Consider the following 27,026-nt stretch of genomic DNA (forward strand, 5'->3'; position numbering starts at 1 on the left):
GTTCGCACAGAAAGACCAGCACCCAGTCTGCAACCTCTGCCTGCCTATCGACCACGAGAGCAGAGACTGCAACGCCTGCTCCGTCTTCAAGCCGAAGACACTCCGAGTTCGAGAAAGACAGAGGACGGCTCACCACACAATGCAGGGCAAGGGCCAAGCCCCGACGCATTACGAACTTGGCTTCTCCACAGACGACGAGGACAACATCGCCGAAGGCCCAGATGACTTCACGGTCGCTGAGACCGATAAGAAAACACCTGATAAGGTAGGAGAGTCTACGACCCCGAAAACTCCCACAGGGCCTCGAAAACCAGAGGCAGACTCTCGAAAGTCTGAGCCCAGAGCCTCGAAAGGAGCACCGGCGCCGAACAAATTGACGACCGAAGCTGCATCCTCCGAGAGAGCCCAGCAGATCCTCCGAGAAGGACTCCCGGAGGCCGAAGACCAGCGAAAAGCAAAGGTCATCGAAGCAGGCCCCCGAAAAAGGACCTTCGACGTCGAAAGAAAAGGAGCCGAAGAAAGCTTCGACGGCGCCGCCGAAAAGGGCAGCCGAAACGCTCGATGACGAACAGGCCGCAGAGATGAAGAGAAAGAGAAAGAGGCTCGAGGCAGAAATGGAGAACATCCTTCAGAGAAAGAAGGATTTCGATGGAAAAATGAGGAGTTACAAGATCCCCTCGAAGCCGACATCGAGCGTCGCTGTGGTACAGGAGCTCGAGGAGTTCGACGTCGAAGAGCCGCCAAAAACTCCTGAACCTTCGGAGCACGAAGAGGAGGAAGACCTCTACTACACAGAAGGGGATTACGGGGAGCAGCAGTCGAGCTACTGCTCGGGTTCCTCGGCGGCCCAAGACCAGGAATGGCAGGACATCGAGGCCGAAAACCCAGAGGAGGCGGTAGAAACATACCCCTCGAGGCCTTCACCACCGGATGACATTGGGGCATACAATGAGGTGGTCAGAAAGGCAGCAGCAGCTTATGGAGTTAAGATGGAGGAGGAGAAGCCAGAAGCAGACTTCCTGCTCGAGACATTGCTCCCCATACAGACAAGAAGTCAGTTCCTGCCCATGCTCAAGAGTATCACAGACCAGGGGAAGGAAGCCTTCAAGGACCCGGCTACGTGCAGATCAGTGACGCCGAGGACAGAGAAAAAATACAAATTCTCCTCCCAAGACCCGGCTTACATCAAGGGATCCGTCACAGCAGATTCTATAATCGCTGCAACGGCCAGAAAAAGGGCAAACGTCCCAACAACGTCTGGACCCCCACCTGACAAAGAAAGCAGGAGGATGGATCTAACTGGCAGGAAAATTGAGAGGAACGCCACAGCACACTGGCGGATGGCGAACTCCAACGCACTCCTGAATAGGCACCAATACCAGCACTGGGATGAGATGGGACAGTTGCTCAAGCACCTCCCGGAACAATACCGTGAGAGGGCATCACACCTTGTGGAAGAGGGGAAGAGCATCGCCAATTCTTGCCTGAAGACAGCCTTGGATGGGGAAGAAACATCCAGCAGACTGATGGCTATAGGCATCACTGAGAGAAGGCAAGCCTGGCTCAGGATCTCAGGCTTCAAGACTGAGGTCCAGAACAACATCCTGAACACACCCTTCAACGGGGAATCACTGTTCGGAGCCCCAGTGGATGAGAAGCTCACCCAATTGAAGATGGACAACGAGACAGCAAGGTCCATGGGGGCCCTGCAGTTCAGGGGGATGAGAAGAGGAACCCCTACGCGAAGGCCGAACGGCAGAGGTGGAAGTCAGCGAGGAGATTCTCACCAGAGTTTCCACCAGGGGCAACAGAGTGACAACCAAGGCCACCAGGGCCAGCAGAGGCAAGGCTGGAACTACCAAAGCAGGGGCCAGTCCTTTCGGTCAAGAGGAAATGGACGGGGCCAGAGAAGGAGAGGCGGTGAACAACCACCCTCTAAGTGACTTCACACGGGAGAAGGTGCTCCACCACCCAAACCCCGCCGGGGGAGGTGCACGGAAAAACAGAGAGGGGAGGGCTACACGGACAAGACACAAAGGAACATGTAACGCCGGTAGGAGGAAGATTGAGATTTTTTCTCCAGGAGTGGAGAAAAATAACAACAGACTAGTGGATACTCAATATTATACAGTTCGGATACTGCATAGAGTTGGAAAAGAGGCCACCAAACCGAAAACCAAAGAAAAGACAGCACTCTGGAAGAGAGCTGCAACTACTTCAAGAGGAAGCCAAAGAACTCCTCCTCAAAGCGGCCATCGAACGAGTCCCTTTCAAAGAACGGAACAAGGGAGTGTACTCAAACTACTTCCTAGTGCCAAAAGTGGACGAAAGTCTACGACCCATCCTGGACCTACGGTTCCTAAACAAATACGTCAAAACTCAAAAATTCAAAATGACGTCCCTACAAGAGGTCATCCCACAGATAAAGGCAGGGGACTTCTTGTCCACCATAGACCTCAAAGACGCATACCTGCACATCCCCATGAACGGGCAGCACAAGCACATGCTAAGGTTCACAGTAAACGAGGATCACTACCAATTCACGACCCTCGCTTTCGGCCTAAAGTCCGCACCAAGGGTGTTCACCAAATGCCTCGCGGCAGTGGCCGCACACCTAAGAAGAGAGGGGATACACGTATACCCCTACCTCGACGACTGGCTGGTAAAGGCAAGCTCTTACAGGACATGCAAAGAACATGCAGAACAGGTGACAAGAACACTAGCAAGCCTGGGTTTCTCCATACACTGGGGAAAATGCTCAATAGAACCAGAGCAAGTGAAGATCTTCCTAGGAGCCCAGATCGACACTGTCCGATGCAGAGTCTTACCGAGCGAAAAGAGAACGCTCAGCCTACTGAGGGAGAAACGTCACTACCAGAAGGGGCGATCTCTGACAGTGAGGACTGTGAGCAAGATCTTGGGGATGATGGCATCATGGATACACTTGGTCCCAAATGTACGCCTACAGATGAGACCACTCCAAGAGTGGCTGCAACAGCAATGGTCACAAGCTACAGGAAGTTGGGAGGATCTAGTGGTTGTAACGCACAGGGTGCAGGAGGAGATAAGGTGGTGGACCAGGGAGAGAATAACAGAAGGGAAACCTCTAACACCACCGGACCCAACAGTGACCATCACCACAGACGCATCCCAAAAGGGGTGGGGCGCACACATGAACAGGCTCAGTCAGGGGTCTGTGGAGCCCTACAGATGCAGCCAGGCACATCAACTACCTGGAACTGAAAACTGTGTTGCTAGCCCTCAAGGCTTTCCAGAAACACCTGTACAACCAGAAGGTGCTAATACAAACGGACAACACCACAACGATGTTTTACATAAACAAACAGGGGGGAACTCAGTCGTTCCCTCTATCAAACCTGGCACAGGAGATCTGGAAATGGGCTATATCACTAAAAATAGACCTGCTAGCCATACACCTGCCAGGGAAGGACAATGTGGAAGCAGATTGGCTCAGCAGGCAGACTTCAGCGTCCCACGAGTGGGAACTCAATACTCAGGAAACAGAGAGACTATTCAGGAAATGGGGCGCGCCAACAATAGACCTATTTGCAACACACCGGAATGCAAAATGCCAGTACTTTGCATCCAGGCAACCAGAGGCACTGTCCCAGGGGAATGCCCTATGGATAAGCTGGTCGAAAACATTTGCCTACGCTTTTCCCCCGATACCATTGATCCCGAGGGTTCTCAACAAATGCATGACGCTCATCCGTGTGGCACCATAATGGGCCAGACAGACCTGTTTTTCTCAGATAATGGAGATGGCGCAGGGGACACCACACAAGTTCCCAAAAAGAAGAGACCTACTCTCCATGGAAAACGGAGAAATCCTGCACCCAGAGCCAGAGAGCCTCAACCTCTCAGCCTGGCTCCTGAGGACTTAGAATTCGCACACCTAAAACTACCAGAGAGCACCCTGCGGGTGCTATGAGAGGCAAGAAGGCCCAGCACACGCAAGTGCTATGGGGAAAAATAGAAAAGATTCACTCAATGGTGTTGCAAGAAACGGCTCCAAAGGAAACTGACCAAGGAATCCACGGTGCTAAGGTACCTCACGCACCTAATTAAGGCTAAGCTAAGCTTATCCTCGCTGAGGGTGCACCTGGCAGCGATTGTGGCATACACAAGGGGAGAAGTTTTTTCACATCCCAGGTCGTAAAAAGATTCCTGGAAGGAGCTAAAAGAATAGCGCCGCCAAAAAGAATGCCGCCGCCGGCATGGAACCTAAATGTGGAACTAACGGAGCTCATGAAAGCACCTTTCGAACCCATCCACAAAGCATCACTGCAAATGTTAACAATGAAGACGGCCTTTCTGGTAGCAATCACCTCGCTACGAAGGGTGAGCAAACTGCAGGCACTCACACTGCAAGAACCCTACATCCAGATACACAGTGACAGGGTCGTGATGAGAACAGACCCACACTTCATGCCAAAGCTGGTGTCAAGGTTCCACATGAACCAGAGTATTCAGATACCTAGCTTCTTCCAAAACCCCACTACAAGCGCAGAGAGGTCACTCCGCACCCTAGACGCTAGAAGGGCAGTGATGCACTACATCGAGAGAACGAAGAAACACAGGAAAACAAAACAGTTCTTCGTATCCTTCGCAAACTGTTACATGGGCAAACCAGTCACTTACAACACCATAGCGCGATGGATCGCACAGACAATACAATTCTGCCACAAACAAGCTGGCCAGGAGCTAACTGGAGGGGCACAGACCCACTCCACCAGGAAGAAAGGAGCAACAATTGCCTTTATGGCCTACACACCAATCCAGGACATATGCCTGGCGGCAACATGGGCTTCAGTGCACACTTTCACTAAGCACTATTGCGTGGATGTACAGATGAACAAAGAAGCACAAGTAGGACAGAAAGTGCTTCAACATATATTCATCAACCAACGCTCATCTTCCACCCAACCGCCACAAAAGTGAGGAAAACCGCTACAAAATCTATGCACAGCATAGTGAATCCAGAAAGATTCACGCTGCAAAACAAATAGTTTCTTACCTGTCGGTGTAGTTTTGCAGCTTGAAGATCTTTCTGGATTCACTAGAGAACCCACCCGCCTCCGCCAGAAAGATGAGGCTGGAGAAGAAGGTGGAAACACATAGAAAGAAAGAAAGTTGAAACTTAGAAGATACGTGAAAAGAGACGTGAAAACAATTACGTTGAAAAAAGGATTAACAAACAAAGCCATGGATTCACTACAAAACGGAAAAAGAGAAAGAGACAGAAAAAAGAATCCGAAGATGGCGCCCAAGGGTGGTAGCTTCCGCCGGAAGCACGCCGACGTCACCGAAGGTGCACCAAATGGTGAGACGTCGACGCCCACCTGGGCTACAAAAAAAAGAGAAGAAAGACTACGATTCCGGACCCAACCACCAGATTGCGGAATATGCACAGCATAGTGAATCCAGAAAGATCTTCAAGCTGCAAAACTACACCGACAGGTAAGAAACTATTCGTTTACAGACCTTCTCTACATGTCTGAGCATCCACATGTGAAGCTGCTGTACAGAGCTGACCTTCTCCCGAAATTCGGAAGCCAGATGGGTCATTCCAACCTCTCCTCTTTAATTTTGGCAGCATGGCTCCTGGGCTTGTGCAATATGGGCATTTGAGCCTTCTAATGTATGAACATTCTCAAGGAGGCTAAACGACCTTAAACATGTTCAGCTCATTCATTTAAATGGAATACATTCTGTATCTTTGGTCAAGATAGAAGCAATTCTTCGGTATTTGCTTCAGCTGGCCAAATCAACTAACCGTTCTCTGCTATAAATGTTCATTTGACAGAAATTACTGCCTACAGAAAATGTCCTTCACAAACCTCTTTTTCAAGATTCTGGTTATCAAGGACTTCTTAGAGGGTTTGAAAACGGTGTTCGAGGCATATGAGCTGCAGATCTCACACTGAGCATTAGATCGCCATCTGATGTTGGGGAAGAAGTCTTTGTAGTCACGAGATAGGTGACTCCTCCCTTGGACGATAGTGCGCATGGGCATCGACTCCATCCTTAGATTGTTTTTTTCCGCCATTGGGTTCGAAAGCAACTTTTGCGCTCCGGTTCGAAATCTCTATTACAAACTACTTTGACGCGAAAAACTTCCACAAACTCTTCGGATTGACTTCCAACATCTTCATCTTCGACGCAACTTTCATCGGCTCGATTCCGGTCGTCGACACGGGCCGTTGGGCCTATCCACGCTGTGAGGCCTACGGCTCATGGAAACGACGCCATTCAAGAAATGCCCCCAGTGTGGAGCAAAATTCCCGCACAGTGACCATCACAAGGTCTGCAACCAGTGCCTATCACATGAACAAGAGTCCAGCTGTCCTGTTCATCCTTTTGATTGAAGAAGACCATTCAAGATCGAAGGGCTCGAAGACACATCATGGCGCAGAGATCAGCTGCGGAACCAGTGGACATCTTCCACAAAGGCCCAGATGTCCCAGAAGAAGGTTCCGAAGATCTCCAAATCGTATCAGAGGAAGAAGACTCGGACGACCCCATCACTTCTGGTCAACGAGTGAGTACTACTGCCTCTACCCCAACCCCACCACCAAAACAAAGGCAATGGTCAAGACTTCGCCTGCTGGCCCCAGTCGCGACCGAAAACACACTTCAGAAACCCCGCCTATAGCTAGTCTACCACTATAACCATTGTAGCCATTGGGACCTCCTGCGTGGTTGGTATGAACTCAACTATAATGCTGGATGGGACCTCGGTGGATCTGCTGAGTATTGTTGACCACTACATTCCTATCATGCGTTCTTGCGGAGCCTGGTTGGATGACGGATGGCCCTCATGATCTTTGACTGACACTTTTGTTTTACTTACTGGGGATTGGGCCCTTCCAGTGCTCACCCTCCCTTCCAAGTCAGCGACCACCTTTCTTAGCGCTGCAACCTCATCCCTGAGGCACTCAATAGCACTTTTAGGCCCTGCAATAGGGCCGAACCTTCATTACTTGTAGCGTTCAGTCCAGTGTTTACACACCCTTCCCCACCATTGACCACCTCAGAGCACCGCATATCTATTGCGGCATTCAACTTGATCTACCTCAACTTCTGCAAAAGTGGCTGACTGCTGCTCATAAATACTAACGGGTGGTTCTGTATTTCTACTTCCTAGATTTTTCCTGTTACTCTTGCTGGGTTTACTAAGCATTTGTGTAATTCGTTTTGAAGCCTTCTTAGCAGGGGAAGGGACAGGCGATAACTGTGTTAGTACCGATGGAAAATTATTAGAGTTCTAAGTATTCGCAGATAGAGCTGAGGGCGGTGTAGGTGTTGTGTGCACAATTTCTTGGCATACCGAGAGTAAGGACTCTGTCCTATCTATTGTATCGGAACAAATAGCACCGGTAGACCTTTTCTTGGAGACGGAGACACCCTGGTCTTTATCCTGAACTTTACCCTGAACTTTCCTTTTACCCATTACTGGACAATACCAACTACACACACAGAAAAAACACAAGTGGTGCACAGAACCAGATCCAGTGATTCACAATTTTGTTAATGAGAAAAGAACCTAAATGGCTCCAAAAATAATCCCAGGTAATATACACCTTATGCTTGCTCACAGCTCGCTACTGGGGCGCGGTTAACTCCTGCTAGTTATCATGCAGCACATAGGGTTAGTGAGATTCAGGCATTAAGTTCACGCAAAACTTACACAGTGTACCATAGTTGTAAGGTGGTTATGAGGACTCATTAAAAAAAATGCTTATTGAACGTTATTTCGGATTTTCACATTAATCAGACCATTTCCTTGCCTACTTTCTTTCAGCACCCTTCTGCATCAGCTGAAAGGACTCTCCATACTTAGATGTCAGGCGAGTCTTAAAGGTTTATCTGGACAAAACAAAATATATCCACAAATCGGATAGGTTGTTTGTAAACTATGGGCCGGTCCGAACATGTTTAGCCACATCGCAACAGTCTAGATTTCCCGATGGCTAGTGTCTTGTATTCTGTTATGCAACCAGAAGGCAAGTAAGGTTCTGTCCAGACGACCTAAAGCTCATTCCCCTAAAGGGAAAGTGGCTACAGCTCCTCTAATGACGAAAATACCAATCTCTGAGATATGTAAAGCGTCTGCATAGAGATCTGTTCACACTTTTACCAAACACTGTTGTTTGGACTCAGATACTAGAACAGATGCTCAAGTAGGACAGGCCTCCCTGAGAAATGTATTTCCATAGTCTGGTCTTTCTATTGTCTCTAATCCCTTTCCACCACAATTTGTGGGGATGGGTTTGCCACTCTATTCAGTGCTTATGACTATGAGTGGAGATCCCCTGAAAAAGGAGTCGTTTCTTACCTGTAATCCCAGTTCTCTCTCTGGAATCTCCATTGAAGACATAAGCAACCTTCCTCTGTGAAAGTTGCTGAGACAGTTATTGGGCAATGTTCCTACCTAGTACTGCCACTGTCTCTGCAAAAAGAACTGAAGCAACTGCCACCTGCTGGGCATGAAGGGACACTGGTGGAATCTGGGACTTTAAATGCAAAGACTCTCTTTTCACATTCTCATATTGGCATTCTATAGAGTTACACTATCTTCTCTTGGTTCATCTTTCGCCTTCTAAAAAGAGTTTGTGAAAGATTCAAGCAGTTAACACTTTTCCAGTTAATGTGGCTGAAGTGTGTGCGTGTACACCATTTTTTTTAATGCAGTCTGAATAAATTGGTCAATGTAGCCTTACTTATAGACCGCAAAACATTAACGTCTTGAGTGTTTCTCCAGGCCTTACTGAAGAAAGGCAAACATAGACACTTGAAGACCTATTAGACAAGCATTTACAATGCAACGGTTTTGCCTTTGAAAAAGTTAGAGCTATTTGCATTGTAAATGACAAAAAATTTATTTGTGTTGGTTTGGAAAACAGATAAATAAATGGCATTGTCATTTACAATGCCAATAGCTTAATCTCTCACAAATGCCACACACACACACCCACAAAGAGCCCCCACACACACACAGAGCCCACCCCACACACACCTACAGAGCCCCCCACACACACACCCACACAGAGCCCCCCCTCACACACCCACACAGAGCCCCCCCCCCCCCCCCCCCCACGCTGCGCTGGGGCAAGCAAGAGAGACAACTCTCGGATGCAAGTATCTTCAGAGAATAGTTACTGCTTGTGCACAAGGCGCTGAGGCAAGGAGATACACCGATGTACACTCACCTGAGAGCATCACTACTGTTTGTCCTTGCACTGTAATCTCAAGGCGCTGGAGCGAGGATTAGATCAGTATCAAGCCTCCTGCAGGGATTGCTAGTGACTGTCCCTTTCGCACGAACCTCAAGACGCTGGACAAGAAGATGCGACGAGACACCAGCCTCTAGAGAGGACCGCTCGTGCTTGTCCTCAGAGGGTGTTCTGAGGTCGCTGGAGCAAGGCAGCCCGCTCGCAGACACAAGTTCTTGAAAGGATCAACGCTGTTTGTTTGTCCTTGCGCAGTGTCCTCAAGGCTCTGGACTCTGTCGCACGGGAAGCAGCATTCAGACACCAGACACTTGAGAGAATCGCTCGTGTCTGTCCTCTGAGAGTGTTCTCAAGGCGCTGGAGCATGGGAACTGCTCGTAGACACAAGCTCTTGAAAGGATCGATATTGCGTGTCCTTGCAGTGTCCTCAATGCGCTGAAGCACAGCACACAGCGCTCAGACACAAGCCTCCTGGGAGGATCGACACTGCTTGTTGTTTACAGTGACCTCAAGGCGCTGGAGCAAGGAGACTGTACTGAGGCACAAACCTCCCGAGTCGGACGCTAGTGCGTCTCTTCACACAGTTTCCGCAAGAAACTGGATCAAGGGAGTCAGCACTCGGGTATAATCATTTTGTGGGGATTTCTACTGCTCGTCCTCGCACGGTGACCCCCAGGCGCGGGGGTACGGGTGACAGGACCGGAGCAAAGGAGACAGCAGCACCACACGACTCCTAAAACTGTGTCTACCTCTTGTCCTTCCACCGTGACCTCCAGGCGCTGGAGCGTGAGCGGTAGCACTAACACACACGTCCCCTGACATGATCTCTACTGCTTGTTCTTGCAGGGAGACCTCGCGGCGCTGTAGCACGGTGACAGCAGCGGCATGCAAGCATTTCAAGATGATTGCTACTGCTTGTCCTTGCACAGTGACCTCCAGGCGCTACAGCATGGCTGCAGCGGACAGGCACAATATTCTTGATAGGGTCGGAACCGGTTGTTCTTGCACATTGTCTTCAAGGCGCTGGAGCGGGGAGATTGTACTAAATCACAAGCCGTCTTAGAGGATCACTACTGCTTGTCCTGACAATGCTCAAGGCATTGAAGCATTAATGCATTCCTAAGACACAAGCCGCCTCAGAGAATCGCTACTGCTTCTCCTTGCACAGTGACCTCAGGGCGCTACAGCATTGGGACGGGAGAGGGAAACACTCTCTTAAGAGGATCGATACTGTTTGTCCTTTCACAATGACCTCAAGGCGCTGGACTAAGGAGACTACACTAAGACACAAGCCACCTCAGGGGATCGCTACTGCTTGACCTGGTGCAATATCCTCGGGGGGGCGGGAACGGACAGTGGTTGGGGGGGCGGGAACGGACAGCAGGGGTATGATTAGGGATGGACAATGCAAGCCCAAGCATAGACATGGCTCACCATACATCCACTGCAATAAGCAAGCTGATAGTGCCTAGACACCACCGGGTATATGTAGCGCTATACAAATTTTCTCTAGCATGGGTCACAGCATCACTTTCTTGCTTCGCCAACCTCTAGTAAAGAGTACATAACATTAAGAGTAAATAAATAAAATCTTAACGGTAAAAATGTATTTTGTATTTCAGCAGCCAGTGCAGTAGTATGTCGTAGTGCAGGCCACACGACATACAAGGCCAGTAGCTGATCAGAGACGCTACCATACTTGGCCCGCTCATGGTGCGCCGCCATGCTGCAAACTTCTCGCCCGTGCACACACCGTGGTCTGACGCCTTCCCTCCTTGGCATTTGAGAGAACACTCCGGTCAGCATAAAAGTTGGTCCACACTCAAAGACACACTACTCGACCCTTAGCATGCGCAACACCATCAAAATAAAAGCGCCCTTACGTTCCCCGATGCCTTCATGATGCCTCGTCCACAGCCAGCGAGGAAAAGGAAGCGCGAGGCCCGACGCGGGAGTCAAGAGGGGGGGGGGGCGAACAAAGACACGGACAGCGGGATACAACCATGCGGGCCCAGGACGATCGAAGAAACGAGGGGAAACAGCCATGAAAAGAAAAGAAAAAAAAGTACACGCCCACAGTGAACACGTCTTCTTGACATGAGCAGAAAGCGAAAAATTCTCGGGAACGCCCACGAATCTGCTCCGTGAATGACTACAGATCTCTCTTCCAATGGCTAGCCTCCATTTATGGAGCTAGCCAATGGAAGAGAGGGCGAGATTAGGTTAGGCCAACTATCTGTTCTCAAAAGATTTCGCCTTGCGCGAAACGCTGCTTGCGCATCTTTTTGCCAGGTCGAAACCTAAAAAGATGAAGCAGATTTCATTTCGTGACCTGTAGATTGCTTGCATGGTAGAGGTGCACGGGGGTGTTCTACTGGGAAGGTACCGCACTGAGCTCATTTGGGAAAGAGCAGAAATGCTCTGCTGCAGGTTCACACCAGTGCTGCAGGTTCACATTTTGTTTAGAATGCATTTGTGTCTTTTTTGGAATTCACAGAGGATTCCAGGCGCACTCCTTGACAGTTATGACAGCCACTGTTTCCCAAGCTCAAACTTGGAATTATTTTATGAATTCCAATCTATTAACATACAAAGCGCTTTCCGCGTGTCCAAAGAAAGACATGTATGCAAATACCTTGCAATAATGAAGCTGCACTTTAAAGCTTTTTATTTTCTGCGGGGAAAATATTCTCCATGGAGTACTTGCAAAACAGCCTTCGGGTCACCTAACTTTTTAACTTGTGTGCGCAAATAGCTTTGTGAATCTGGCTAATCTAAAGCACCAGAACCTGTCCTCAGAATAAAGAGGGTATTACTCACGGTCATTTTTAGAGAATAAGAAATACTATTTACCAAAAATGTCCTGCATTTGTATAACTTTCTTAGTTCTTCAGCTCTGCCGTTCCTTAATTCATACCAAATGCACAAACAACATTCCTCCAAACGTGTCTTTCTGTGCATCGATGACAGGCGCAATTTGTACCTACATAAATTGTGAACATCACGTGTGCAGTGCAGGGGGTGCTATTTCTTTAACTAGAGCCCTGTAAACCTTGCACTGGACTTATCCTTTGGTATTCGCTCAAGTTGCACCGACCGGTGCCTCGGTGAGTTGGACCAGTTCGATTTGTAAAGCAGCTACTTGGTCGTGAACCCTTCCCGCGGGCAGGACGCGGTTTACAGAGCACGCACATTTCACTCCCTGCTGAGCTGTGTGTAAGAGGCACCGTTAAGAGGCACGGCCGTGACATCCCTGCAGGAGGCACGGGCTTATCACACCCCTCCTGGAGGCACGGACGCGACACCCGTCCTGGAATTCGGGATCACTGATTTCACATGCAAGCATCTACCGCACCTGTGCACAGATAGCATCTGCGTGCAAGATGGGCATGCTACCCCCTGCATCCTTGCCATACACACTCCAAACAGAGGAGTCACGGGGCTCCCACTGAATACTCACCTCCTGCGTCTGTGCATCATTGAGGCTAGGGCTTTAAATGGGATGGAAAAACGGGGGGGAGTGGGGGGGATTCTCTCAAAGGGACGTGGCCGATAGAATTAAGGGCGTGCCTTAAATACACCTAAACTAAAAACCTGTGCTTAGCATCGTGTCCACCAGACTTGTATTTTTCTTTATTGCATCCCGATATGATACAACAAGTAACATCATACCTACAACAAGCCAGGACTATTTGCTTTGTCAATGGTTCTTAGTTGCATAAGATAAATAAGCAGCAACTATTGCTAGTATATAATATTGAAAAAGCTTCCACTTAAAGCCCTGGTGACGCCACGACAATGTTGCTGCTCCTGAGTTTCAAACAGAGAAGGGAAATCCAGAGAGAAAATGACTCTCTTTAAAGGGTTCCCCTTCCCCTACAACTCCCACCTGGCAAGACGTTATGACATTACTTCTCCAGAAGTGAGTATTGTGAGCAGTGTGAGCACACGTACACTAGTGAGAAGTGAGCAGTGTGAGTGCCTGCTGTCAATGCAGGCCGGAATTAAACGGACCGCCTGTGCCAGGACACAAAACAGAGCCCATAGAGGCCCGTTTCAGGGCCCCCTTTAAAAAAACTGCCGGTGCTCAGCACCGGTGAGACCCGGCCCAATTAAAGCCCTGATTGAGGCACACTTTCCTCGTGCAAGGGGACCAGCCACGCGCGCAAATGTGCCTCAGTGTCGTCACCTACTGACCACGCCTTGCACCTGTTCATCAATGGGGTACACTTTTCACATGCAAGGACCCCCCACGCCCACAGGTGCTTCACGGATGTCACCTGCTGCCGAGCCCACGCGTGTGACTGAAGGAACACTGCACATGTGCTTCTCGGATGTCCATGTCCCCATTCTCAGCGACCCTCGGTATGTGCACCGACGCATCACAGATGTGAAGCGCTCTGCATGTAGCGTGTTCACCCGCGTTCACTCTTTTCACAAGCAGCTCCGCAAGGGCGCGCATCCGCTCCTTCACCAGGTCCTCACACATGTGCCCCTGCCACCTGTACTGCCCGCCGGTGCTTAGACTTCACAGCTGCTCGGGCATGTAGCGCCCCCTCCCCTGTGCCGAGCCCTGGTTCAGAACCGGCAGGTGCCCTTGCACCCCCGAGACCCTGGCTGCTGCCCACGTGCGCCCTCTTTGATGCCCAGCTGCACGGAGAGGCTCGCGGAAGACATGGGCTGCATCCTTGACTCTGCACAAGTCTTCGCGCCGGGCCAGCGGTGCCCTGGACTGACTGCAACAGACAGGTGTGCCCCGACCCCCTGAGCGGGCACGGAGCCTTCCAGAGCCAAACACCGCCACCAAGGCACCTGGAAACACACCCTGGCCTGCAACTTCATACGGGGCCCGCGCCCCATGACCCTTAAATGCACGAGCGAGTACAGAGGCTTGTGAGGGGCTTCTTCAGCAACACGAACAGCCCCCGGGCTCTTCCCTGCTTGGATAGCTTACCCTAGGAATCAGTAGACATCTTCGAAACAAACTTTGACCACGAGGGTGGGATGAGCCAACATCCAGAAGCCATTTAAATTTACCAAAGAGACTCAGTGACCTGGATAGCATGGTCTGACGACGGTCAGCATAAAAGTAATAAAAGCGCCCTTACGTTCCCGATGACTCGTCCACAGCCAGCGAGGAAAAGGAAGCGCGAGGCCCGACGCGGGAGTGGGGGGGGACGGGAGGGGGCCGAACAAAGACACGGACAGCGGGATACAACCATGCAAGACCAGGACCATCGAAGAAATGAGGGAAAACAGCCATGAATAGAAAAAAAAAAGTACACGCCCACAGTGAACACGTCTTCATGACGTGAGCAGAAAGGGAAAAATTCTCGGGAACGCCCCCGAATCTGGTCCGGCCTTGACGGACAGATCCGGCTCCCAATGGCTAGCCTCCATTTATGGAGCTAGCCAATGGGAGGAGGGGGCGAGGAGGGGGCGGATACCCGACCCCACAGAGAAACATAAGGATTTTGCTAGCGCATGCGTACTTCGTACGCATTTTGCTAGGCAAAACCTAAAAAAAAGTGCTCAGGGATCTCTGCACATGGGTGGGAATATTTAGTGATTATGACTGCAAGAGATTCCCATGCGAGAGCACTAGTATTACAGGTAAGCAACCATTCCTTATCAGTTAGTTTTCACGTAGTTTGTGGCAGGTAAATTTAAAGGACAGTCTAAAGTAGGAATTCTTGCATTTGTAAGGGATGTCCAAGTATTTGATATCTGTAAGGAGGCCACATGGCAGTTGGTGCAAACTTTCACCTGCTGTCTCTGATTCGAAAGCAAGTTTCTAAGTGGGTCTAGTGGCATTAAGAATGTGTTTGGTTGAAATTCTTTGGAGGTGTTTGATCTTTGCCATCCATTAGCATTTTACTGTCGGGGAGTTTACTCATTTATTTCTGTGGTTTATTATCAATTAAGATCAAGTTCTGCATGCAGGAGTCCTCATTGAAATCCTAAAAACCCACCCTCCTCCCTGGTGATTATTTTAGGAAAGTATAGAAATCTAAAATGCCTAGAATAAGAGATATGATAGTTGCTATGTCTATCATATCGTTTGTAAATTTCACACTTCATTGCTGCTGTCTAAATGCCTACATGTACCTCTGTTCAGGAATTTTATTTACCTTTATGGAGCCAAGTTGAAATTTAGGTTGTAGATTTTAATACCAGTTAGCTATATTTTTATGGTAAGGTAAAATAATTTGTTATGTTTAGCCTATAAGATAGACTGCAGCGTGTGTGTGTGTGTGTGTGTGTGTGTGTGTGTGTGTGTGTGTGTGTGTGTGTGTGTGTGTGTGTGTGTGTGTGTGTGTGTGTGTGTGTGTGTGTGTGTGTGTGTGTGTGTGTGTGTGTGTGTGTGTGTGTGTGTGTGTGTGTGTGTGTGTGTGTGTGTGTGTGTGTGTGTGTGTGTGTGTGTGTGTGTGTGTGTGTGTGTGTGTGTGTGTGTGTGTGTGTGTGTGTGTGTGTGTGTGTGTGTGTGTGTGTGTGTGTGTGTGTGTGTGTGTGTGTGTGTGTGTGTGTGTGTGTGTGTGTGTGTGTGTGTGTGTGTGTGTGTGTGTGTGTGTGTGTGTGTGTGTGTGTGTGTGTGTGTGTGTGTGTGTGTGTGTGTGTGTCTCTGTCTGTCTGTCTGTCTGTCTGTCTGTCTGTCTGTCTGTCTGTCTGTCTGTCTGTCTGTCTGTCTGTCTGTCTGTCTGTCTGTCTGTCTGTCTGTCTGTCTGTCTTCCTTCCTTCCAAGATGCTACATGCAGGCAGAACTATTCAAGTATTGGATTTCATTAAATATTGCTATGATAGAGTTCTAGAATAACAAGTTAGTAACGTGCATAATAATATTGATAGCACATTATAAAAACTTTTCCACCATATCTAAGCACTGTAAGTGACAGATATTTCTGTTACCTATTTATGGTAGTCTATTTACTGTCCTTTGGGAAGGTGAAAGGCTGAGTCAAACTTGCAAGGATTCGAACTTGTGGCCTGTCGATCACCTCTTTGTTTGAGTGTTGAACCTTGAACCTATTGAGCTTTCCCACCTTTCCTGGCATAAGCGGTGTGTGCTTAAAGATTTTTTTGGGGATGCTGGAGTCAGGACGTGAGGGCCCTCCACCTACTGGCAAAGAGACAAAACAATATGATTTGAACGGATTGTTAATGATCTGGTTTAGGTACTGTGGTTATTAAAGTTCCCGGGATTTCAAACCAAAACTGTTTTAAATCATGTACATCTATGAACCATAAATGAAAAACTGTGGTTAAACGAAGCAGCTTTTTCTTTAGTTCTAATGCCTTGTGTCTTGAAGACCGCATAGTTAGCCAATTTATACCCAACATTCTTTACATGCAAAAACCTAACGGAACTGCTTTAAAATAAAGTATTCATTCTTAAAGGTAGCTTTCATGTAAAGTGTTCATTCTTAATAGTAGCTTTCATGTGGTAGTTGTGATTTTGCTTACCGAAAAACCAATTGTTTCTATTCCTGTGTATGTCCGTGTGCGTGTGTTCTATAGTCAGGCTGCAACCTTTTGTTTAACACATCATGGTTTGCAAAGTTGCTCTAACTTAATATAAGTGAAATCTAACTAGGCGTTAATGAAATATTATTCCCCAGTTTCGGATAAGAGGCAGGGGGCGAGCAAGAGGAATTTTTGCTGGAACAAATACTGGCCCAACAAACGTAAATCCACCACCTTTTCCAACGAGACCGCCAGAAGAGGAATGGGATCCAGAATATACCCCGAAGAGCAAGAAGTACTTCTTGGTGGGTGTTAGAGCTAAGTCACTTTCCTTTGATGTTTTTAGCACTTAATGCCTTAATATGGAACCATTCTATGTGCTTTAGCTGTATTTGAATGGAGTTCTTCACTGACTTTTTTATCTGCAGTTTCACAGTTATAGAGTTGCTATTGAAACATTTTTTGAATATTATAAAAAATGTAGGATAATGCAGCGCACGTTTGCTCATATTTACAAGGCAGAGCTAAGCTAATATAATTTTCTGCTTTCCTGTTTTCAAGCACTTGGAAACTTGTGGGCTATGCAGCGCACATCTGCTCATATTTACAAGGCATAGCTAAGTTGATATAATTTTTGCTTTCCTGTTTCCAAGCACTTGGGAACCGGTAGCCTAGCAGATGAACCAGAAATGGTTTACACAATGATTGGAGCGGAGCTACCAGGAACCATCCCTATGCAATACACGGCTGCATCGCTACCCATATGAGCAATTATTCTAGATTTCAGTGGCAATGCAGGCTTGAAACTGGTACTCTGACTCATCCTTTTATGTGCGTTTCTTTCTTCTCTTCGTTGCTTTGCTGTTTTTCTTTTTCTGTGACTTGGGCGGATTATGCTGAGGTTTGTGCTACTTGTGGTTAATTTTCCTTACAGGTATTCTGTTTCGGTAACAACAAATTAGATCAGGTCTTCTGTTTGTGGTCCAGTGTCTCTGAGATGTCTCAGAACAGGTGACTGCAGATACTGGGTAAAAGTGGTCCTGCTCAATTTCATCCCATACCTTAAGATTTCTTTTAATTAATGGCAGGGGGCGAGTATGTTACAGACTAATTTATAGTACAGAGAACCTCACATCGCTCTCAAGTACCCTTTTCATCCATCCAGCAGAACTGATTGGTGTGTTAGATGCTTGTTGCTGACACTTCGGGTGAATTACAGGTCACAAGTTTGAATTTTAGTGAGTTGGACTCTGCCTTCTGTTCTTCAAAGGTTGGTCAACTGGAAGCAATTAAATTGAGGGCTAACATCTGTTTTATACAGCCCTTAGAAGGTGCTAACGAGATGGGAAAGGCTATATATAAAGAACTCTGTTATGGTATGTTATCTACCTCTGACTGTGTGGGCAGGTCTTTGTAAACCCTTACAAAAATGGTGCTTTTAATTTATAAGACAAACTTTCCCCTGAAGTCTGATTCCTTGTTGTAGGTTCTAGTTTCTCAGGTACATGACGTTTAAGTGATGAATCTTAAGAATGAGTTGCTCTGTGCTTTGGCACAGACCTGCAAATCCTTATTTCTGGCAAGGCTGTGTGATTTTTGAGGATCCAGTTTTAGTTTGCGTCACTGTTTATAACCATGTCCATTGCTTCTTCAAAGCTTTTTAAATATGTAATTAATCACAGTACAAAGTACTCATACCACACAGTTCAAACATAAGGCAAGGCTCCCTTCAAACCAAAAGTCATATTCACTTTCACTAGTCCCATAAGTCGAAAAATCATTACTCAGTCAAAACATCCTAAATATGATCATACCATTAAGTGTTCTGGATTAATGAGCAGGATTGAAACAGAACAGTGAGTGTCAAAACGACAAAGCCGTTTTTTGTTAGCAATTCTTAGGTCATCAGTATACATTATAATGTCCCGTGATAAGGATGGTAGCTGAAAAGATTTCAGGTTCCGAGTCATTCGGAAGTGCCAGCAAGACATGCGAATTTCTGCCATGTTATACAAATATGGAAAAGTCTCAAGTACTAGTTGTGAGAAAGTGGCTCTATATGTACTGGACCAAAGTAAGGTACAGTGTGTATAGGGTCCACAATCCCCAGAGGTATAACAGAGGTTAAAGTCAAGTCTGAGACCTTCCTCTCTAAAGGGTAGCTTGGTCGAGCAGTAAGGCCGCACCACAGGACAGTGTAAAGCATTTGTTGCACACACTCAGTCAGCAAAAGGTTTCACACACTCAAGAACTGAACTCTAGGCCAATTGTTTTTATATCCAAAGATATAGTTGTTTTATTTTTAGATTCAACAGGTATCAAAATATACTTTTCTCGATATGAGTACTCTCATGTAATTACTTTGCAACGAGGCAGTAAACTTTGTAAACACAATAGGTACAATGGTTGCAGTAGGCAACACAATTCTGAACACCATTTAACATTGAGCTCAATGTGTTTTTCTACATAAATGCAGTTGATTACTTTACAGATTACTTTTGTAACTTCATAACTGGGGTCTAAGCTGAAAAACGTTTAGTAAAAACTTTTAGTTCTTGCAATGATTTCTAAAGAATATAAAGGTATTTTAAAAGTTGACACGTAGAAACTTTTTAGTGCAAAACCAGCAATATTATCCAATGGAAGAAATTTCAAAGCACGGGTAAAGTAGGTTCTTGTTACTTTTGTAATCCAGTACTGGACTCCTAGGTTCAGCACTGGGGTCTCTACCTAAGACAGGTAAGTAATTACTTTTTAGTAGTTGGTACGATTTTTAAGGAATATTCGTAACTTTCAAAAGTAGACAGAAGAAATTTCACAGAAAAACAGTCAATGGTTTCCTATGGATGAAATTTAGATTACTAGTAACCACGGTTGTGACTACTTTTGCGGTTCAGTACTGGGCTAAAAGATACAGCACTGGCTTCTCTTCTGATTACAGGTGAGTAATTCGAAATTCGTTATTCGGCTGATTTTAGATGAATATTTTAACATTTCAAAACTTCACACTTACAAGAAATTTTGAATCAAACCAGTGAATGTTATCCTATAGCAGGAAAATGAGTCATCGGTTTTCAGGTGAGTACTCGACTAGTGAAGTTAAGGTTCCGGGCATAGACTCAGGGGTCCCCCAGGGTCAGGTAGGTACAGTTGGTACACCCTCAGGGGCGGCCTGGTGCAGAGGTAGTTAGTCCCAATGTTATCCAATGAGAGGCAGGGGGCCTTCGGTTGGTGGCTGCTGGCTAGCAGGCCACGCATCTGTGGGAGCTGGGCTTCTGGTCACTTGCTCAGGGCAAATGGGGAAGTAGGATAGGACAAAGGTTGCACTCCCAGGGGCATTCGGGCGGTGGGGAGCAGAGTGCTTTTGAGCCGTCGGGCGCTCAATGTTATTCAATGAGGATCTTGAAAAGGGAACAAAGGCTGCAGGCTCGGGGCGGAGGACATTCTGGAGCGACCAACACTTCGAGGGGTAAGTTGGGATCTTGGAGGATAGATAGACACCCAGGAGTGGGTCACAGAGGGCCGAGGGGCACCGGGTGCAGGGGTGTCTTTTGAGGTCGGGAAATCATACCCCCTGCTGGTCGTGGTCGGAGGGGTCCTTTGTCCTGAGGCTGCAGGCGTCGTCGGGGTCGTCGAGGAGGGTCCTTGGGCACTGGATTCCAGGTAAGAATCGCCGGGGGGACGTCCTCAGGGTCTTGATTCACTCTGGCACAGGCCAGGCTTGGCGGGTGCAGTGTGTGCAGGGTTCGTGGTTCCGGACTGATGCCAGGGCTTGTTACTTGCTTTGAGCAGTACCACTGCTTGTGGGAGACCCAGGTAGTCCGAGTCACAAGGTATTCAGGTCCTCCGGGGTTTTTGAGGTTGCTGACCACTGGAGATGCCGGGGTTTGACAGGAGCAGGTTCTAGGGTCGACAGGCCAGTAGGGCTGGGGCCAAATCAGTTGGTGTCTTCCTCATTTTAGCAGCTGCACAGCAGGTCTTAGTGTTCCTTGATCTTATTTCTTGTTTCGTAATCTGGATCTGTGGAAAAAAGGTTCAGGATGCCCCTAAATACTAAATGTAGGGGCGTTACAGGTAGGGCAGGGACCAATGGGTCCCTGTCCTGGGTACACCCCCTAGCCTGCTCCTCTCCTGTGGGAGGGGGGCAGGAGCCTAGCTGTGATTGGGTAGGGCTCCCTATCTTCAAGATGGCCGGAGCCCGGGTTGTGCATCACCTTGCCTCTCCCACCTGAGGGGTGGAGTTGGCACAGGCTGGCACACCCCCCTTTCTGACATAGGTTTTCCCGCCAGTCTTCCAGCCAGAGTGGAGGTCAGAACTGGTGGGGGTCAGTTGCTGAGTACAGCAAGTGGTCTGGAGAAGCTCACAAAGGCGGAATGCCTTTGAAGCTTCCCCTGCCCATCCTAGGGGAGAAGGCTTGGCACCTCGTCCCAGGATGTGCATTGTTGCAGGCCCAGGAAAGCGGGGAGCTCTCCACCCAGGGGTCCAGCAACATGTCTGCTGTGTGGCAGCCTAGGCAGCCTCTCAGACAAGACGTGGATTGTAGGTTAGGTTTTAGGGGGCATCTCAGGGGACAACCTCCCAGCACCATATACTCTTAATGGCATCACTGCACTTACAGTGCCCAGGAATGGCCCTGGGTACTGTAGGGGCACAGGGCTCAGGCACCTGTGCCCACATCACTGGCATAGGGCACCCAGCTAGAGGAGTGGCTGATGTATGCCAGGGCAGTGGGTTTGTGGGCAGGACACACAGGGATGTGTGCCATGTTGACTCTTTGCTTAGTTCTGCACCTAGACACTCAGCCTGCACAGGCAGTTTGTGGGTGTCCAGGTACAGGGCCCCTAAGGGTGGCACAATAAGTGCTGCAGCCCTTAGGGGTCTTCTCTGGTCTCTATGCCCTGGGTACCTAGGGTACCATTTACTAGGGGCTGACATGTGGCCAGAGATGTCAATTGGGTTTAGGCTTTAGTATAGTTTTTAGGGCAGGAACACAGGCCCCGGGTACCTGATTGGCAGGGACCCAGGGCACACCAAGGAAAAGTGCATCAGGTATCAGGCAAAAAGTGGGGGTTCTGCAACAGAAACTAACTTTCTCACACTAGTTAATTGTAATTCATACACCATCTTCAGAACACACATTTTCCATCTCAGGGGCAGGAAGGCGGCTGGGGAAGGGACGGGGGTGAGGAGACTTCTGCCACTCTGATTCTACCTTGATCATGGTGCAGATTGCATTTTGCTTAAATTCAGACAGCCACAATTAGAGATCACCATTGTCGACTTTGATCTTTTAACAAATCCACTTACCTCTTCTACCTTTTGCAGGCTCCTACTATCAATAAGCATGTCTCCACATCTCTTCCTACTTGCTCTATATTGCGCGCCATTGTCTAGTAATCTGAATGGAGAGAGTCATAGAATTTAGGAATCCTCTCTCCTTTGAAAGTCATGGGTCGCACTCCGACTCCACCCACCAGCGGGTGAACCCCAGGAGCATCACGGTAGATGCAGTCTTTGTAGCGTGTGCGCTATTTCGAAGATTCGTGTGTTTTAGCAAGGTTGCAGCACCAACTCTGGACACCGGTGTTTCGGAATTATTGTTCCTCATCAGCAGAGTGTAGGATATTCAGGGGTTTGCTGTGCAGGCTGCCAAGTGTTCTCAGGTTGATACCTCTCAAGGCGCGTGGGTGCGGGATCCGAGCTCGTCAGCTCATAGCTCGAGGGAGCCAATTTAACTGAAAGTCATGGGTCGCACTCCGACTCCACCCACCAGCGGGTGAACCCCAGGAGCATCACGGTAGATGCAGTCTTTGTAGCGTGTGCGCTATTTCGAAGATTCGTGTGTTTTAGCAAGGTTGCAGCACCAACTCTGGACACCGGTGTTTCGGAATTATTGTTCCTCATCAGCAGAGTGTAGGATATTCAGGGGTTTGCTGTGCAGGCTGCCAAGTGTTCTCAGGTTGATACCTCTCAAGGCGCGTGGGTGCGGGATCCGAGCTCGTCAGCTCATAGCTCGAGGGAGCCAATTTAACTGAAAGTCATGGGTCGCACTCCGACTCCACCCACCAGCGGGTGAACCCCAGGAGCATCACGGTAGATGCAGTCTTTGTAGCGTGTGCGCTATTTCGAAGATTCGTGTGTTTTAGCAAGGTTGCAGCACCAACTCTGGACACCGGTGTTTCGGAATTATTGTTCCTCATCAGCAGAGTGTAGGATATTCAGAGGTTTGCTGTGCAGGCTGCCAAGTGTTCTCAGGTTGATACCTCTCAAGGCGCGTGGGTGCGGGATCCGAGCTCGTCAGCTCATAGCTCGAGGGAGCCAATTTAACTGAAAGTCATGGGTCGCACTCTGACTCCACCCACCAGCGGGTGAACCCCAGGAGCATCACGGTAGATGCAGTCTTTGTAGCGTGTGCGCTATTTCGAAGATTCGTGTGTTTTAGCAAGGTTGCAGCACCAACTCTGGACACCGGTGTTTCGGAATTATTGTTCCTCATCAGCAGAGTGTAGGATATTCAGGGGTTTGCTGTGCAGGCTGCCAAGTGTTCTCAGGTTGATACCTCTCAAGGCGTGTGGGTGCGGGATCCGAGCTCGTCAGCTCATAGCTCGAGGGAGCCAATTTAACTGAAAGTCATGGGTCGCACTCCGACTCCACCCACCAGCGGGTGAACCCCAGGAGCATCACGGTAGATGCAGTCTTTGTAGCGTGTGCGCTATTTCGAAGATTTGTGTGTTTTAGCAAGGTTGCAGCACCAACTCTGGACACCGGTGTTTCGGAATTATTGTTCCTCATCAGCAGAGTGTAGGATATTCAGGGGTTTGCTGTGCAGGCTGCCAAGTGTTCTCAGGTTGATACCTCTCAAGGCGCGTGGGTGCAGGATCCGAGCTCGTCAGCTCATAGCTCGAGGGAGCCAATTTAACTGAAAGTCATGGGTCGCACTCCGACTCCACCCACCAGCGGGTGAACCCCAGGAGCATCACGGTAGATGCAGTCTTTGTAGCGTGTGCGCTATTTCGAAGATTTGTGTGTTTTAGCAAGGTTGCAGCACCAACTCTGGACACCGGTGTTTCGGAATTATTGTTCCTCATCAGCAGAGTGTAGGATATTCAGGGGTTTGCTGTGCAGGCTGCCAAGTGTTCTCAGGTTGATACCTCTCAAGGCGCGTGGGTGCGGGATCCGAGCTCGTCAGCTCATAGCTCGAGGGAGCCAATTTAACTGGGGCTGACGAGCCCGGGTTACGCTCCTACGTGCCACGAGTGGTACCAGACCTGAAGACATTTTTGGCAGCCTACGCAGCACCCCTACATACATTCCTACTCCCTGCTGACGAGAGGCAACAACCTCGAAACACGTGTCCAGGGATGGCCAACGCGACTGATTTTTTCCTCAAGACCCAGGCAGAGGCGTACCCGCTGATGCTGACTTCAAGGACCACAACGCTTTGGGGCTACACGCTGGTAGGATAAGTAGTGAGCGACCCCTTGGACTTACTTTTACATTCAGGCTCCCTTGAGCCGGTGGGGCTGACGAGCCCGGGTTACGCTCCTACGTGCCACGAGCGGTACCAGACCTGAAGACATTTTTGGCAGCCTACGCAGCACCCCTACATACATTCCTACTCCCTGCTGACGAGAGGCAACAACCTCGAAACACGTGTCCAGGGATGGCCAACGCGACTGATTTTTTCCTCAAGACCCAGGCAGAGGCGTACCCGCTGATGCTGACTTCAAGGACCACAACGCTTTGGGGCTACACGCTGGTAGGATAAGTAGTGAGCGACCCCTTGGACTTATCCTCTCTCCTTTGGACCATTTTTAATCCAGGTGCTCCGAAGTCAGTCTTTGAAACCTCACTAATTCCCCCCCAGATTTGCATGATGTAGGTGAATCCATCCCTTTCTTTTATACTTCTAAAATATTTTGTGAACAAATCAACATGGAAGGTTACGGGGTGATCAGTCAAGCGGGGACCGAGGGAAAAAAAGGCGGGGGGGGAACGTGCGCTTATGTTAATTCCCATAGGACTTTAGTCATGGCTACAAGCGAAACTGGTCAATGGAATTACACCAAATTTGACACAAAGGTAGCTGTTGGTCCAGAAAGCAACCTTCTTGTAAATTGCCTTAAATCTGTTCAGTAGTTTGAGAAATATTAAGTAAAATCCTAATTTGTGGATATAAGGACGCAGATCCTCCAAGCATCCGATAGTCCCTATGTTTGAATATGATTGACTGCCAACACTTCCTGGTTTGATGTAACTTGAGCAGAGTCCCAAAATAAAACGTAAAAAATAGAATGGGGCAGGGTATGAATGCCCTGACCCCCTAGGCCTCTTGGGGGTGCGTCCCAGAGGGACCCCGCCAGGGCAAAATAATGTATTTAAAAAATAGACATTTAGACAGGAGTTGTGCTGAAACTGCGGCTGCCACTGTGGGGGGGAAAAAAGTGCAAGCTCCTGCGCTTCTCTGTTGTTTAGGCCCCGGGTGGTCGTGCGGCCATTACTTTTGAAATATGATGAGGGGGTCTTGTGGACCTCTGTGACAACTGCCTCCCCGGGGCTGTTACGTTTGTAATGGGAGAGGGGGGCTCATGGACACTGCCACTCCTAGAATCATCATGGCCCTGGGGACTAGGAGAAGGAGTGCTGCGCCCTCCCCTCCTCTTTTAAATATGTTTTAAAAAAAGAAGTCTGTCCCCGGGGGATGCGGTCCCCAGAGCAGAAATCTGACCGCGGAGGGGGAACGCATGACGCTCTCCCCCATTTGGTAAAGCCTGGACCTGGGAGATTGAGTCCCAGAGCGGAAACAGGACCAGGGAGGGGGGCTGCGTTGCCCCTCGCCATTAAAAAATTTACAAAATAAATATGAAGGCCAGGCCCTGGGGGTGGGGTCCCCGGGCCAAAATCGGCCAAGGGAGGGAGGCCACACAGCCCTCCTCTCACTTTGCAAAAAGGCCTGGCCCCAGGGCCGAAATGGACCTGGAGAGGGGCTGCCTGCAGCCCCACACTCCTAATAAAAGAAATCGTAATTTTTAAAACCGCCAGCCCCAGGAAAGCTGCCGGAGGCCCTGCTCCCCTTTCTCAACCACTTTGCAAATGGGGTCTACTGGTGCACACATTGTTGTGGGATGAAGTCCCCATGGCTGCTAAGGGTCCTTGGGGGCCAACATCCCCTCCTATTACCTCCGGTATGTCCCACACAGTGGGATAGCTGAGATTTTGTTGGAGGCCCGCTTCCTTTCTCCACCACTCTCCAAATGCACCTCCTGGCATACTGCAAGTTGGGTAATGAAGTACCCTTGGCACCTGAGGATCCTTGTGGGCCAACAGCCCGTCCTGTCCCCTCCAGAAAGTCCCACACAGCGGGATTGTTGAGATATGGTCGGAGGCCCCACCCCCTTTCTCTAACACTCTGCAAGTGCGCCACCTGGCGCACTACTAATTGGGGGTGAAGTCCTGTGTCCGCCTTACCCCAAACCACCCAGCCTTCAGAAAACAGCTTAAAACCTGGATATTCGATAAGTAAATCACCCCCCCCCCCCCCCCCCCCCTCCTCAAGCGCCTTGAGACCCTCTGGGTATGTAGTGCGCTATATACATTTTTTGACTTGACCTGACTTGACTGTTGGATGCTGTGGGTCCTGGAGGGCCAAGAACCCCTCCTGTTACCGCCAGTAAGCGGGATTGTTTTGAGCTGGTAGGAGGGACGTCCCCTTTCTCCACCACACTGAAACACGACTACTAGTTAAAAAAAAAAACATTGAAATTCACTTAAAAAACAAAGATTACAGGGACGTTATAGTTCGGAAATAGAATTTAAAAAAACCTTTGGAAATTCTCTGAAAACAAAGGTTACAGCCGACTTTATAGTTATGCTCATATTTCACTGATTAAAAAAAAGCATAGATATGTAGCAGTTGTAGTTACCTTAACTAACTATAACTTACACCCCGCAATGCACTGCTTATGACCTCACATATTACTACACTCGTGACATTGTCAGTGACATCACTGATAACATCATCCAAAGAACCACTTATATCCCCATACAACCTTTATGCCAACTCACACCCATGCAGCAACTCACATACCCGTTCACAGACCCATGCCAGTACTCACATACCTACTCACTCCTCCATAGAGCCTCTCACACACCCACTCACTCGTAAAGCCACTCGCGCAACCATTCACTCACCCTTACAACCACTCATACAACCAGCCACTCACCTGTACAGCCAATCATATAGCTACACACTCTCCCATACAGCTACTCACACCCACTTATTTACCTACAGTCACTCACACACCCACTCA

The 27,026-nt window shown here is 48.7% G+C and overlaps 1 protein-coding gene across 9 annotated transcripts in view; it reads left to right on the forward strand.

Annotated features, from left to right (window-relative positions):
- The window catches only part of BCLAF1 (BCL2 associated transcription factor 1), a 366,498-nt gene that overhangs the window by 288,637 nt on the left and 50,835 nt on the right, over positions 1 to 27,026 (forward strand). For 6 of the 9 annotated variants that reach the window (XR_013596232.1, XM_078649194.1, XM_078649200.1 and 3 more), the window contains one exon: positions 16,871 to 17,020. The exons of the other annotated variants lie outside the window; for them this stretch is intronic. Coding sequence is in view for 5 of the 6 variants with exons in the window: in XM_078649194.1 (XP_078505320.1) it covers positions 16,871 to 17,020 (150 nt within the window). In the remaining variant the exon portion in view is untranslated. The remainder of the gene's footprint in view (positions 1 to 16,870; positions 17,021 to 27,026) is intronic. 9 annotated transcript variants of the gene reach the window in all.

This window comes from Lissotriton helveticus, chromosome 6 (assembly GCF_964261635.1).
Source record: "Lissotriton helveticus chromosome 6, aLisHel1.1, whole genome shotgun sequence".
Lineage (NCBI taxonomy): Eukaryota > Metazoa > Chordata > Amphibia > Caudata > Salamandridae > Lissotriton > Lissotriton helveticus.